This window comes from Oncorhynchus nerka, linkage group LG19 (assembly GCF_034236695.1).
Source record: "Oncorhynchus nerka isolate Pitt River linkage group LG19, Oner_Uvic_2.0, whole genome shotgun sequence".
In the NCBI taxonomy this organism is placed as follows: Eukaryota; Metazoa; Chordata; class Actinopteri; order Salmoniformes; family Salmonidae; genus Oncorhynchus; species Oncorhynchus nerka.
The window spans coordinates 40,229,843-40,246,445 of NC_088414.1; the positions used below are offsets into that span (position 1 = coordinate 40,229,843).

At 39.7% G+C, this 16,603-nt stretch overlaps 2 protein-coding genes across 2 annotated transcripts in view; one reads left to right on the forward strand and one right to left on the reverse strand.

Annotated features, from left to right (window-relative positions):
• LOC115117438 (relaxin receptor 2-like) overlaps positions 1-2,536 on the forward strand; it is a 244,117-nt gene extending 241,581 nt beyond the window's left edge. The window contains exon 22 of the mRNA XM_065004938.1: positions 1,863-2,536. Within this exon, the coding sequence (XP_064861010.1) occupies positions 1,863-2,012 (150 nt within the window). The 3' untranslated portion in view covers positions 2,013-2,536. The remainder of the gene's footprint in view (positions 1-1,862) is intronic.
• A 13,167-nt stretch (positions 2,537-15,703) lies between these two features.
• LOC115117439 (NEDD4-binding protein 2-like 1) overlaps positions 15,704-16,603 on the reverse strand; it is a 13,275-nt gene continuing 12,375 nt past the window's right edge. Inside the window, exon 5 of the mRNA XM_029645910.2 lies at positions 15,704-16,603. This exon is cut by the window's right edge and continues 1,218 nt beyond it. The gene's annotated coding sequence lies outside the window, so the exon portion shown is untranslated.

A 16,603-nucleotide genomic window follows, 5' to 3' on the forward strand; every position in this document is an offset into this window, starting at 1 on the left:
AGTGAGTACGGTGGAGGAACCCAACTGAATGTATAGGACGTAATCCCCAATAGAAATAAGGAATAGTGAGTACGGTGGAGGAACCCAACTGAATGTATAGGACGTAATCCCCAATAGAAATAAGGAATAGTGAGTACGGTGGAGGAACCCAACTGAATGTATAGGACGTAATCCCCAATAGAAATAAGGAATAGTGAGTACGGTGGAGGAACCCAACTGAATGTATAGGACGTAATCCCCATCAAAGCAAAGCTCTGTAACGGAAGGTCACAATGTTGGAGATGACAACTTGTCTTAGAAGTACTTAAACTCAACTTCATTCTCTGCATCTCTGCATGTCCCCGATGTTGTAAAGACTCATAGAAATTGCCTAGATCTTTCCCTATATTCTACCTGGTGTACCCCTGACTCAGGTCCATGTGCAGTAGTATTTCCTGATTGCTGGAAGCACGGAACATATTGCAACTTTTTCCTCTTCTGTTAAAAAAACAATGTTTTGATATTTCGTTAACAAAAAACTTCAAAGTAAAAAAAAAAATTAATTCATTGATGACACTTGTTTTTAAAGATCTTAAGATGTGAAATCTAGGTACAGGACAAGAAAATTATCAGACAATCTGCAAATGTATTTGAGCATTTTATAATTTTGCTATAGGTACTGTTAGGTTCTAGATTTCTGGTACAAACTCGAGGCGGACACCAAAAAAAGCTCAAACTAGATTTATTACACCAGACTGAATGCTTCATCGGAGAACATACATTCAGGACAGTGTACATTTATATTATCATATTTTAATTTAACCTTTATTTAACTAGGCAAGTCAGTTAAGAACTTATTCTTATTTACAATGATGGCCTACCGGGAAACAGTGGGTTGTTCAGGGGCAGAACGACAGATTTTTACCTCGACCTTTCGGTTACTGGCCCAACGCTCTATCCACTTGTCACGTTCGTCATAGCAAGGAGACCAAGGCGCAGCGTGATAAGAATTCATTTGAATTTTATTCAAACGAAGAAAACACTCAACAAACTAACAAAAACGACCGTGAAGCTATAAGCCACGAGTGCTGACAGGCACAACTACACATAGACAATAACCCACAAAACCAAAATGGAAAATGGCAACCTAAATAGGATCCCCAATCAGAGACAACGATAAACAGCTGCCTCTGATTGGGAACCAATTCAGGCCACCATAGACCTACATATACCTAGACATACAAAAAAACATAGAATTACAAAAACCCTAGATAGGACAAAAACACACACCCTCGTCACACCCTGACCTGACCAAAAGAATACATAAAACACAGATAACTGAGGTCAGGGCGTGACACCACTAGGCTACCTGCCGCCTTATACCCTGAGCTCTCACCCCCTCCATTCCACTAAGATGTGTTTCAGTACTTTTCCATCACCCAGTATTTCTCAGTGCTTCTCCGAGCATATCGCAGGTCTTCTCATCAGTCAGAAGAGGCCTTGAGTTATAGGGAGTACGCATTGCTACAATCTGCTGCAGTCCACTACATAATTACACTTCTCATACACAAAGACCTTAAAACTTAACACTTCTTTCAATCTCTAAGGCTATATAAAAACCATCTATTCATACTAGGAGTATAGAATTTTATCTAAAAAAAAAGTAAAGATGTTAAACAGTAATGTACAATCTATCAGCCCTAACCCATAACATGATTATTATTACTACTGAGATGCAAATTATACAGACAGTACGTTTAACCACAGAAAAGAACTGCAACCAGTTAAGTTATTGAGAACACATTCTCTTTTACAATAACGACCTGAGAATTTATATGAAATGATTGATTTCTTTCTTCTGTCATCGGTTTAACAATTAACAGGTGGAGGTGCTGCTGTGTCGCTGGCAGAGACGGTCGACCATGAAGAAGAACAGGAAGAGCCTGACCTCCTCTATCATACATGGAGGCCTCACGGAATACATCCTATCACCCCCCAGTCTACCTACTGACATGGACCCTCGCTATGGGTGAGGGAAGGAGGGAGAGACATACTACCACCCCCCTTCATATCTGCCCAGAATTTCATTGGATCCTGACTGTGGGTAGAAAGGGGGAGAGTGGAGTAAAGAGGAAGGACAGTATTCATTTTACCACCACCTGAATCCCACTGACTGAGATATGAAGGCATCTCTCCACCTGGGGAAGGAGAGGAGATATTTTACCACCACCTGAATCCCACTGACTGAGATATGAAGGCATCTCTCCACCTGGGGAAGGAGAGGAGATATTTTACCACCACCTGAATCCCACTGACTGAGATATGAAGGCATCTCTCCACCTGGGGAAGGAGAGGAGATATTTTACCACCACCTGAATCCCACTGACTGAGATATGAAGGCATCTCTCCACCTGGGGAAGGAGAGGAGATATTTTACCACCACCTGAATCCCACTGACTGAGATATGAAGGCATCTCTCCACCTGGGGAAGGAGAGGAGATATTTTACCACCACCTGAATCCCACTGACTGAGATATGAAGGCATCTCTCCACCTGGGGAAGGAGGGGATATTTTACCACCACCTGAATTACTGACAGGCCTCCACCTGGGGAAGGAGAGGAGAATTTTACCCCACCTGAATCCCACTGACTGAGATATGAAGGCATCTCTCCACCTGGGGAAGGAGAGGATATATTTTACCACCACCTGAATCCCACTGACTGAGATATGAAGGCATCTCTCCACCTAGGGAAGGAGAGGAGATATTTTACCACCACCTGAATCCCACTGACTGAGATATGAAGGCATCTCTCCACCTGGGGAAGGAGAGGAGATATTTTACCACCACCTGAATCCCACTGACTGAGATATGAAGGCATCTCGCCACCTGGGGAAGGAGAGGATATATTTTACCACCACCTGAATCCCACTGACTGAGATATGAAGGCATCTCTCCACCTGGGGAAGGAGAGGAGATATTTTACCACCCCTGAATCCCACTGACTGAGATATGAAGGCATCTCTCCACCTGGGGAAGGAGAGGAGATATTTTACCACCACCTGAATCCCACTGACTGAGATATGAAGGCATCTCTCCACCTGGGGAAGGAGAGGATATATTTTACCACCACCTGAATCCCACTGACTGAGATATTAAGGCATCTCTCCACCTGGGGAAGGAGAGGAGATATTTTACCACCCCTGAAACCCACTGACTGAGATATGAAGGCATCTCTCCACCTGGGGAAGGAGAGGGGATATTTGACTGATCTATTGTTCCTCTCTCCACACCTCCCTGCAGCTCCAGCCAGAGGACTAGAGGACTACTGCTTAATGAACCATTCATTTAATACCATTAAGACCAGGGCTGCCCTGGAGAGGGCTGTTTCAGACTATTACTGATTGCTCTTTAGGGACAATATTAATTTGTGCTCAAAGCTCCAAGCTCTTCACTGTACAGTATGGGAGAAATTCACCTCACCCACCTCATCCACTACAGTACTTACTATGTCGCAGGGTTGGAGCCAATTCCAATTGAAGGTAGTCAATTCAGGAAGTGATTTGAATTTGAACTTCAATAAATGGAAAAACTTTAGAAATAAACAGCTTTTCACTTATAGTTTCTTGAGAAGCAATTTCAAATAGATGGCCCTTTTCGAATGCCTTCAATTCGAATTGACCCCAACCATGCTATGTAGCGCCGATAAATGCTGGGACTGGGAGGATGTAGGACCTGTTTACATATGGACTCCTTATCAACAAACCTCTTTGTTTGTTTGTTTGTTTGCTTGTACATAAACAACTGAACTGTGTGATTGTTTAATAATCTATCTCCCATTGGTTGTGTGTGTGTCACAAATGGCCCTTTGTTCCCTGTGTAGTACACTTCTTTTGGCCATGTTGGGACGTGGACTTTCTTCTTTGTGGAGTCTGTTAATCTAACATGATGAGAAGACTCTTACCCGTGGTCACATGTCTGTGTACTGTACATGCCCACTGGGCACAAACTGGTTGAATCTATGTTGGGTTTTTTTTTTCAACATAATTTGTCAACGTATTGTGATGTGGAATCTACGTATAAAAATACATTGAATTTGCAAAAAGTCATCAACTGTTGTTTTGAGGTGGAATTTCAATCACAGGATTATGTCATCATTGTAACACATTTTCAACATAGACAAACCTTGTAAAATATGTTACATTTCTACCTTTGGAAAAATGTCAGATCTTTAACGTTATATTCACTAGCAGACAGAAAAGCAATGGGTCGGGCAGCACCTCCTACTGGAGAGTTGGTCTATCTACAGCTATCCCTTCGGTCTCCCATCCAGGGTTTTAAACAAGCCCAGCTTAGCTTTGATATTTGTTACAAACTATTACCGATGTGCTATCGTGAGAATCAGGGGCGCAACTTTGGTTTTAGAAGTGGGGGGGGGCATAATTATTATATATATATATATATATATATATATATATATATATATATATATATATTATTTTTATTTTATTTTTTTAAATCCAGATAAACACTCCAAACAGCCTACCCGACCACTTGGAGGCGTCCGCATGGTCCTAAAGAAAACCGTTGCCTTGTTTTGTATCACATTCCAATTATAAAATTGGCCAGGACAAAAATGCAATTTCAGAACGTGGGGGGGGGACATGTCCCGAAAGTTGCTCCCCTGGTGAGAATGATTGAGAGCTCTCCAATTAAAAACAAAATACATTCACTGTTGCTTATGGAAGTCATTTCAAAGGGTAGGTTTAACAGAGCAAATTAAACACTGTAGAATAATACTTTATAAGTGATACATCATCAATGAGACTATTTAGGCCTATATAGTATTTGCAAAGTTCCAGGTGGAACCCTTTCCTGAAGAGTTCTACCTGGAACCAAAACGGGTTCTACCAGAAACCAAAACGGGTTCTCCTATGGGAACAGCAGCAGAACCCTTTTGGGTTCCATGTAGAACCCTTTCTTAAGAGTTCTACCTGGAACCAAAACGGGGTCTACCAGAAACCAAAAAGGGTTCTCCTATGGGAACAGCAGCAGAACCCTTTTGGGTTCCATGTAGAACCCTTTCCTGAAGAGTTCTACCTGGAACCAAAACGGGTTCTACCAGAAACCAAAAAGGGTTCTCCTATGGGAACAGCAGCAGAACCCTTTTGGGTTCCATGTAGAACCCTTTCCTGAACCCTTTCCTTTTGGAACCCTTTTTTCAAATTTAATTTAAAAGTTTCATGAATATATTGAGTCTCCATCTCAACCAAAAAATCTAAGTTAAATTAATATTACTTTATTTAAAAATGTGTTTGATTTAGTCCTATTCTTTAACTTAGATTTTTTGGTTGAGATGGAGGGCCTGAATCCAAACTGGAATTAAAACCAAACGAATGCCCAGATTCAATCAGATCGAGCGTTAACCATCGTTGGCCGACATCCCCACAACATATGTTTTGACGGTGTTGGAGCTGTATCTACAGTATGATCTGATACATACTGTAGGTGAGTGGCTGCTTTTGTGTGTCACAAACCACTCCCTTCCTTAGAAGTATTAAGTGTAGTCTGTATCAATGTTAGAAATAACTGTCAAGTGTCAAACTGTTGATGTCAAACCAGTGAGCCGTTCGCAGTTTCACTGTACCGGCCCTGTGTACTTAGACTTGCATGGCTTAATCTTTGAGACAAACATATGTCAGGCTAATGCATGTTTAAATGTTCATTTGGAGGAGCGGATTTATAGCCTATCAGTCGAATTCAAGTTTTTGGAACTTGTAATGAGGCTGTGTTGGATTTGTCGGTTTATAGTCGGGTGTGGTTTCATTGCATGCAGTGTCTATGATAAGGCAAGGCAACGAGCCACTTGTGGATTAGACAGCTCTAATGCAGTTCCACCTCCGACACCTCCATATAACAACCACTATGCGGATGTTATTGAATCCATCGCTTTAGTAAGTGGCACAGATTAAACTATCCAAGAAGAAGATAATCTCCTTCAAATGTGGATGGATATTTGGTTACGTTTTCAACCAAACAGAATTCAATATGACTTTTGTAATACCTGTAAATATCCTAAAGTGAAGGTTATTTTACATACTAATGTACACATCCATGGCCATATTTTGAGGTTACTGTAGCTTTAAATGTCTTTATATAATCAAAGCATGCATGTTCAAGATAGCGTACAAAGGTCGCAGGTCGGTGGAGATCTTCACTATTACTGTAATAATCTGTGCAGAATCTCCAACAGCGTTGATCTCTTGCACCATGTACTTTTTAAATGTAATCTCAACTGCAATCTAGTTAATTTGGTTCTGCTTTTAAGATAAAGCAAAGTGAGAACACATTACATTGTTGTATAAATAAACCAAATATCTGGCATTGTATTCCCATTTGAACTTTGTTGTGTTTTTTTTTTTTAATGGCCTTTCTATTAAGTTATCTTTACTTTTACTCAAGTACGAAAATGTTGTCCTTTTTCCACCACTGGATTTAGGCCAATCACGACCCAGATCATTGTTTCAAACGATTGAGGGTGGACCTCAAATTGCCCAAAAGGGGGCACCATTACGCCATACAACAACAAGCAACAGGCCTTTATTTCACGACCACTTTTCTTGCTCGCTGATTCATGATTTCGACTGGCTGAGAAACGTTGCCTGCCTGTCTGTCTAGTTCCGGCTCCCGACACTATGGGACAGCTGGAGATCGAATTTGAATATTGAAACAACGTTGTAAATGTCAGAGAGACAGACAGCAAGGTTTATTCAAATCTCCACTGTTGAAAACTAAAGTTAGTGTAAAAGAAATGTGAGATAATGTCTAGATGGTTTTTATAGTGGAGATCAAGTATATAAATTGCCTGGCTGGGCTGATGAGACAGTGTTTTGCGCTGTCAGATGGAACAGAGTAAATAGGCATTTTAACGTAATTGATTTAGCCAGTGGTAACTTGTGGAATAGACACCATCTGAAATGCGGTTTTAACCAATCAGCATTCAAGATTAGACCCACCCGTTGTATAAATATATTTACACACTATGAAGTTGGAACAATACTGTGAAATTGTAAAATTGATGAAAATGCCATTTTAGTGTAAGAGCTGCTTGAAAAGAACCCACCATTTTTTACCTGTTTTGGTGGGATGGAGTTTTGGCCTGCCTGGTGACATCACCAGGTGGGAAATGAGTTAATAGACCAATAAGAGAGTTCCAAACCTCTCTGCCAATAACAGCTAGTTTTCAGTTTTCCCCACAACTCAAACCACTCCCAGACAATCTGAACAACATTTTTTTTGTAGTGAATCTGTTAATCTACACAATGCTGTTTTACGAATCAGGTGACAAATAACAATTGATTTGATTGTTTTTGATTTGGTCAAAGTTAGTGTGTAGAATAGGATGTCCTTTTGGCATGCAGGCAAGTGACAACCTGTCCAAGTGATGCATCATGTGTCTATTTCAGTTGTAATCTATGAAAGGGTCATATACTTCTTATAGGAATAGAAGGAGATGGGAGGAGAGATTTGATTGATTGAATAGCTGATAGACTGATGGATGTTTTGTTTTTTGTGGGCTTAAAAGACATGCATTACATCAATCAGATGTATATTAACCTGACCTGGATTCACCTGGTCAGACTATGTCATACAAAAGAGCAGGTGTTCATAATGTTTTGTACACTCAGTGCACAATGATAACCATGTGTACTGTGGGAATATACACTGAGTATACACAATAACCCCTGCTCTTTCCACAACATCTTATCGATGTCACTTGTTAAATCCACTTCAATCAGTGTAGATGAAGGGAAGGAGACAGGTTTAGGAATTGTTACGCCTTGAAACAATTGAGACATGGATTGTGTATGTGTGCCATTCAGAGGGTGAATGGGCAAGGCAAAATATTTAGATGCCTTTAAACGTGGTATGGTAGTAGGTGCTAGGTGCACCAGTTTGTGTCCAGAACTGGAATGCTGCTGGGTTTTTTTTTCACACTCAACAGTTTCCCGTGTGTGGGGGGGGGTGCAACTCAATATTAGGTAGGTAGGTGCTCTTAGTGTTCTTAATGTGCAACTCAATATTAGGTAGGTAGGTGTTCTTAATGTGCAACTCAATATTAGGTAGGTAGGTGCTCTTAGTGTGCAACTCAATATTAGGTAGGTAGGTGTTCTTAATGTGCAAATCAATATTAGGTAGGTAGGTGTTCTTAATGTGCAACTCAATATTAGGTAGGTAGGTGTTCTTAATGTGCAACTCAATATTAGGTAGGTAGGTGCTCTTAGTGTGCAACTCAATATTAGGTAGGTAGGTGCTCTTAGTGTGCAACTCAATATTAGGTAGGTAGGTGTTCTTAATGTGCAAATCAATATTAGGTAGGTAGGTGCTCTTAGTGTTCTTAATGTGCAACTCAATATTAGGTAGGTAGGTGTTCTTAATGTGCAACTCAATATTAGGTAGGTAGGTGCTCTTAATGTGCAACTCAATATTAGGTAGGTAGGTGTTCTTAATGTGCAACTCAATATTAGGTAGGTAGGTGTTCTTAATGTGCAACTCAATATTAGGTAGGTAGGTGTTCTTAATGTGCAAATCAATATTAGGTAGGTAGGTGCTCTTAATTTGCAACTCAATATTAGATAGGTAGGTGCTCTTAGTGTTCTTAATGTTTTGTACACTCAGTGTATATTGTACAGTACAGTACAGATGACCTGTGAACTACTGTATGTCTGTCTGACAGGCATATCATGGTATGATATTTGCCCTGACTGGCAATGCACAAACAATACTTAAAAAAATATAAACAATATAATTATAGAGACAAACTCAAAATACCAACATGTGAGAAATACTGTACTTTATTCATGTTTCAAAGGAACATGAGTTTATCTCCATAATTATATTGTTTTATATTTTTTAAAGTAATGTTTGTGCATTGCCAGTCAGGGGTGCCAGTAATTTTGCAGCCCACTGTAGCATGGCAGCAACACATGGCAACACGACATGGTAGCAACACAACATGACATCAACATGGTAGCAACACATGGCAACACGACATGGTAGCAACACAACATGACAACAACATGGTAGCAACACATGGCAACACGGCATGGTAGCAACACATGGCAACACGGCATGGTAGCAACACAACATGACAACAACATGGTAGCAAACCAACATGACAACAACATGGTAGCAACACATGGCAACACGGCATGGTAGCAACACATGGCAACACGGCATGGTAGCAACACAACATGACAACAACATGGTAGCAAACCAACATGACAACAACATGGTAGCAACACATGGCAACACGGCATGGTAGCAACACAACATGACAACAACATGGTAGCAACCCAACATGACAACAACATGGTAGCAACACATGGCAACACGGCATGGTAGCAACACATGGCAACACGGCATGGTAGCAACACATGGCAACACGGCATGGTAGCAACACATGGCAACACGGCATGGTAGCAACACATGGCAACACGGCATGGTAGCAACACAACATGACAACAACATGGTAGCAACCCAACATACAGAAGCACAACACAGGGTACAAATATTATTGGGCTACAGACAACAGCACAAAGGGCAAGAAGGTAGAGACAACAATAACATCACACAAAGCAGCCACAACAGTCAGTAAGAGTGTCCATGATTGAGTCTTTGAATGAAGAGATGGAGATAAAACTGTCCAGTTTGAGTGTTTGTTGCAGCTTGTTCCAGTCGCTAGCTGCAGCAAACTGAAAAGACGAGCGACCCAGGGATCTGTGTGCTTTGGAGACCTTTAACAGAATGTGACTGGCAGAACAGGTGTTTGTATGTGGAGGATGAGGGCTGCAGTAGATCTCAGATAGGGGGGAATGAGGCCTAAGAGGGTTTTATAAATAAGCATCAACCAGTGGGTCTTGCAACGGGTATACAGAGATGACCAGTTTACAGAGGATTATAGAGTGCAGTGATGTGTCCTACTGTATAAGGAGCATTGGTAGCAAATCTGATGGTTGAATGGTAAAGACACATCTAGCCGCATGAGAGCACCCTTACCTGTTGATCTATAAATTATGTCTCCGTAATCTAGCATGGGTAGGATGGTCATCTGAATCAGAGTTAGTTTGGCAGCTGGGGTGAAAGAGGAGCTATTACGATAGAGGAAACCAAGTCTAGCTTTAGCTTTAGCCTGCAGCTTTGATATGTGCTGAGAGAAAGACAATGTGCCGTCTAGCCATACTCCCAAGTACTTGTATGAGGTGACTACTTCAAGCTCTAAACCCTCAGAGGTAGTAATCACACCTGTGGGGAGAGGGGCCTTCTTCTTCCCAATCCACATGACCTTTGTTTTGTAGGTGTTCAGAACAAGGTTAAGGGCAGAGAAAGCTTGTTGGACACTAAGAAAGCTTTGTTGGAGAGCGTTTAACACAAAATCCTGACTTAAGGATGAGTGTTTAGAATACTGATGTTAAGCTTTCGTGTTATAACCTTTCATTGCGAGAGACAGAGACAGCGAGAGAGCGAGGGAGCGAGAGGGAGAGCGAGTGAGAGAGAGAGAGAGAGAGAGAGAGAGAGAGAGAGAAAAAAAGAGAAAAAGAGAGACAGAGTCTGTTGGAGCAATAAATTAATTAATGGCGAAATGGCGACCTCTTTTGGGCAATTTGAGGTCCACAATCATCAATCTTTTGAAACAATGATCTGGGTAATGAATGGACCCAATCTACCACTAGAGTGTCTACTCTTGTCCCCTTGGTTCCAATATCTCTGCCTAAGAACGTCAGATCCTCAAAGGTTAAAGTGCTTATTGTTCAGAAGTGTCTTTCTGAGTAGTCGCTCTGGATAAGAGCGTCTGCTAAATGACTTAAATGTAAATGTAAATGTAGTCAGCGATTTAATCTGTCTGAGAAAGGGATTTTTGTTAGCTAATGTCCAAGTTAGACCAAAATGATGTATAATATGCTTATTTTGTGTATATGCATGTTGGTTAAAAGACAGGCCATATCTCCATATTTTTTTTTTTTTAAGTAAACCATAAACTATTGAAGGGAAAGGTGAACAAACAACTATGGGTGAACACACACATGTATTACTGCACTGTTCCACAGACAGTTTCAATACAAATATTTATGGGAAAAAAACCTCTACAACAGATTAAAATGTATTAGTGCGACTGCTTATTACGGCAATTTTCCACAGAGAGTTTTAATACAAATGGAATAGACTGAATAGAAGGGGAAAGCAGAAAATAATTATAAAAACAAAACGTTTCATTATTTAAACAGTAGCATGGTCTACACTTAAGCAATCAAATCTGGAACCTGTCATTTAACAGAAGCACTTATATTCTTTCTTGAGCACAAAATTAAAAAGCAAGGAGTCATCCAATAGTGAAATGAAGGGTTATCTAAGCAAAAAGGCCAGAGGGGGTGTGGTATATGGACAATATACCATGGCTAAGGGCTGTTGTTAGCCACGACGCAACGTGGAGTGCCTGGATACAGCCCTTAGCCACAGTATATTGGCCATATACCACAAACCTCCAATGTGCCTTATTGCTATTATAAACTGGTTACCAACGTAATTAGAGCAGTAAAAATACTTGTTTTGTCATACTTGTGCTATACGGTCTGATATACCACGTCTGTCAGCCACTCAGCATTCAGGGCTCGAATCACCCATTTTATAATTAAGCAATAAGGCTGTCAAGAGCAGTGGGCTAAGGTCCAGTTCTCTGTGACATTTTAGAGACACATTTGCATATACCCACGCACACACACGATGAAGCTCCACTTTCACACACACACACACACACACACACACACACACACACACACACACACACACACACACACACACACACACACACTCACACACACACACACACACACACACACACACACACACACACACACACACACACACACACACACACACACACACACACACACACACACACACACATGGAGCACATGGAATGAATGTAGAGAGACAATTGACATTGAAAAAATAGAAAAATAAGTTACATAAATAAATTGGGACTGGAATTTACATAAATAATGATTAGGTTAAATAATTTGCATAAATAATGATTAGGTTAAATAATTTGCATAAATAATTATTAGGTTAAATAATTTACATAAATAATGATTAGGCTAAATAATTTACATAAATAATGATTAGGTTAAATAATTTACATATAGAATTATTCAGTCAAATAATTTACATAAATAATTATTCAGTTAAATAATTTACATAAATAATTATTAGGTTAAATAATTTACATATATAATTATTCAGTCAAATAATTTACATAAATAATGATTAGGTTAAATATGTTAAATGTTAAAGTTTGAAAGCATTGGGGGAAATGTATAGTGAAAGATATTATTAAAAGGTGAATAGAGGAATGCAGTAAATGGTTAACAATGTTAAAATGTTGTTTGCTTTAAGGTACGGTGCATATAGACTAGGTTCATTAAAGCTTAGGAGGTTATAATGTTGAACTGTTATAATGATGAAATGTTTAAATTGGTGGAAGTTAAATATGTAATGGGAGTGATACATTGAGTTGGAGTAAGATTGTAATTGAGTGGGCTAAGGAAGAATAATGTTTAAGAATGGATGTTTAAAAGTTAAGGTTAATAATAAGGTACATTAAGGGTGTTAGCTTGATCTGGAAATCCCCAAGTTAGAACGGTTCGGGGTGAAGCGGATGGAAGTCCTGCTTAGGTGAAAAGTGGGGCCTAAGGAGGCTGAAAAAGCACCCTTTTTTTAATGAGGACAGCATTCGATGTTCACCACTAGATGTGTCGTTAGAGTAGGTGTTAACCACAATGAGTTAGCAGAAAGGAAAATGAAGGGAATATAATAAAATGATCTACAGTATGAGCTGGAAGAACCTGTCGTCTGCTGGAAGAAGATTTTTGTTGTAGCTTTTTAAACTTAAAATATATTGTGATTTGTTTTATATATATTGGCCGTATTCCACACCCCCTCGGGCATTTTTGCTTAAATAACCATTTCACTATTAGATGACTCGTTGCCTTTTAATTTTGTGCTCAAGAAAGAATATAAGTGCATTGCATACCACAGGTTTATTTGTACTGTTCTAATTACGTTAACCAGTTTATAAGAGCAATAAGGCACGAAGGGGTGTGGTATATGGCCAATATACCACGGCCAAGGGCTGTTATGCTCGACGCAACGCGGAGTGCCTGGATACAGCCCTTAGCCGTGGTATATTATCCATATAGCACAAACCACTGAGGTGCCTTATTGCTATTATAAACTGGTTACTAACGTAATTAGAACAATACAAATAAACCTGTGGTATACAACGTAATATCCCACGGCTTTCAGCCAATCAGCATTCAGGGCTCGATCCAGCTAGTTTATAAAACCATATAGTCCGTATGTTTCATACTGTATGTGTGTTTAATGTCCTTGTGGGTTACACGTTAGAGCTATGCTCAAGGCCTATGTTAGTTATGGTAAATATTCTAAACTTGGATTCAAGTCTTTGTCAAATTGTTCTTAACTATCTTCATACCAACTATCTTAATAGCTACTATCTTCATACAGAATATCTTAATAGCTAGTATCTTCATACCAACTATCTTAATAGCTACTATCTTCATACCAACTATCTTAATAGCTAGTATCTTCATACCAACTATCTTAATAGCTAGTATCTTCATACCAACTATCTTAATAGCTAGTATCCTCATACCAACTATCTTAATAGCTACTATCTTCATACCAACTATCTTAATAGCTACTATCTTCATACCGACTCTCTTAATAGCTACTATCTTCATACCAACTATCTTAATAGCTAGTATCTTCATACCAACTATCTTAATAGCTACTATCTTCATACCAACTATCTTAATAGCTACTGTCTTCATATACTCTTGGAAAAAAGGCTTCCAAAAGGGTTCTTCAACTGTCCCCATAGGAAAACCCTTTTAGGTTCCAAATAGAACCCTTTGTGGGGTTCCTGCAGAGAAGATGAATACGGGGAAGAAAAAAGAAGAAGAGGTGGAAGAAGAAGAAGAAAGACTGCTTCTCTACCCGACTGTGCTCGGCCCTCTCCAGGTGAAGAGGAAGTAGAGGAAAAGGAGCAGCCAGTGAATCAGCCACACCATATGCAGACACATTTATATTCACAAATTAGCATAAAAAATACATTTAAAAAATGTAGGACTCTGATTATGTTTAAATGTACAATATTTGCAATCGCTTTAAATCATGTAATAATTCGGACAAAAACAGACATTTTGGGCCTCCCAAGTAGTGCAGGGATCTAATGCCAGGGGTCTGAGGGATTACTACAGACCCAAGTTTAATCCCGGGCTGTATCACAACCGGCCGTGATCGGGAGTCCCATTGGGCGGGACACAATTGGCCCAGCGTCGTCCTGGTTAGGGGAGGGTTTGGCCAGGGGTGCTTTACTTAGCTCATTACACTCTAGCGACTCCTTGTGGTGGGCCGGGCGCCTACAGGCTGACCCTGGTCGTCAGTTGAACAGTGTTTCCTCCGACACTGTCCAGCTGGCTTCCGTGTTAAGCGGGCGGGGGTTAAGAAGTGCGGTTTGGCGGGTCATGTTATGGAGGACGCATGACTTGACCTTCACCTCCCAAGCCCATTGGGGAGGCGATGAGACAAGATCGAAAAAAGGAGTAAATAAAACACACAAAACCTTTTTTTTTTTTTACAAGGGTTTTCATTTAATTGAACAACATCTGGAATGTGAGCACAAAGCAACGGGTCGAAAAGCACATGTAAAACAGCTACTAACTCTTTACTACCTGACTTGTAAAGCAATATTCTCAACACAGATTCAATACACATTTATATGTGATGTAAACATGGGTAGAAGGGAGCAGAAAAGAGGTATATTATGTGTCTGAATTATTCCAAAGAAAACTAAACTTTTGTTTTACAAAACTTGGCACTGCAATCCAATCTGGAAAGGAAACATTTCCTACAATAGAAGCATTTCTCGCTTAACCACAAAATCAGAAAGTGTTAACAGTTAAGAACCATCTGAGTGTTAACAGTTAAGAACCATCTGAGTGTTAACAGTTAAGAACCATCTGAGTGTTAACAGTTAAGAACCATCTGAGTGTTAACAGTTTAGAACCATCTGAGTGTTAACAGTTAAGAACCATCTGAGTGTTAACAGTTAAGAACCATCTGAGTGTTAACAGTTAAGAACCATCTGAGTGTTACATCTGAGTGTTAACAGTTAAGAACCATCTGAGTGTTAACAGTTAAGAACCATCTGAGTGTTAACAGTTAAGAACCATCTGAGTGTTAACAGTTAAGAACCATCTGAGTGTTAACAGTTAAGAACCATCTGAGTGTTAACAGTTTAGAACCATCTGAGTGTTAACAGTTAAGAACCATCTGAGTGTTAACAGTTAAGAACCATCTGAGTGTTAACAGTTAAGAACCATCTGAGTGTTAACAGTTAAGAACCATCTGAGTGTTAAGAACCATCTGAGTGTTAACAGTTAAGAACCATCTGAGTGTTAACAGTTAAGAACCATCTGAGTGTTAACAGTTAAGAACCATCTGAGAACCATCTGAGTGTTAACAGTTAAGAACCATCTGAGTGTTAACAGTTTAAGAACCATCTGAGTGTTAACAGTTAAGAACCATCTGAGTGTTAACAGTTAAGAACCATCTGAGTGTTAACAGTTAAGAACCATCTGAGTGTTACATCTGAGTGTTAACAGTTAAGAACCATCTGAGTGTTAACAGTTAAGAACCATCTGAGTGTTAACAGTTAAGAACCATCTGAGTGTTAACAGTTAAGAACCATCTGAGTGTTAACAGTTAAGAACCATCTGAGTGTTAACAGTTTAGAACCATCTGAGTGTTAACAGTTAAGAACCATCTGAGTGTTAACAGTTAAGAACCATCTGAGTGTTAACAGTTAAGAACCATCTGAGTGTTACATCTGAGTGTTAACAGTTAAGAACCATCTGAGTGTTAACAGTTAAGAACCATCTGAGTGTTAACAGTTAAGAACCATCTGAGTGTTAACAGTTAAGAACCATCTGTGTGTTAACAGTTAAAGGAAAACTCTACCCAAATGTTTTTATTTTGGTATTTGTTTCATTAGTAAATTGTTGACATAGTCCCAAAATGTTTTTTTGCGTGTCAGCAACGTTTTCAAGATATTTAACTTTCAAAATAGAATAATCATCCCCGTATGAGGCATTTTACATTATATGATGCTGCATTTTGCATCATAACAGGGATGATTTCTGTATTTCTGTAAACGTAGATATGGATTCAATACGTGTAATGAAAGGTCAGTTGAAATTTAAAGGCCATGTTCCCATGTTCGAGGAGACCGGCAAAAGCTTCATGTGTCTATAGCACTGAACTTCTGCGATACGGATTGATGTGAAAGAAACTTCCCATCTCAGGGTCCTTCGTGTTCTGACATGAGGAATATATTCTATCCGACCTAGAGAAACACCTCGGTGACAATTCAAACAGCACCATTTAGGTGATATTACCAAAGTACCAGGGTACTATAAGGGAACTAGGGTGTGATGTCAGACCCCTCATGGTCTCCTGAGTAGTATCATCTCACATATAGTAAC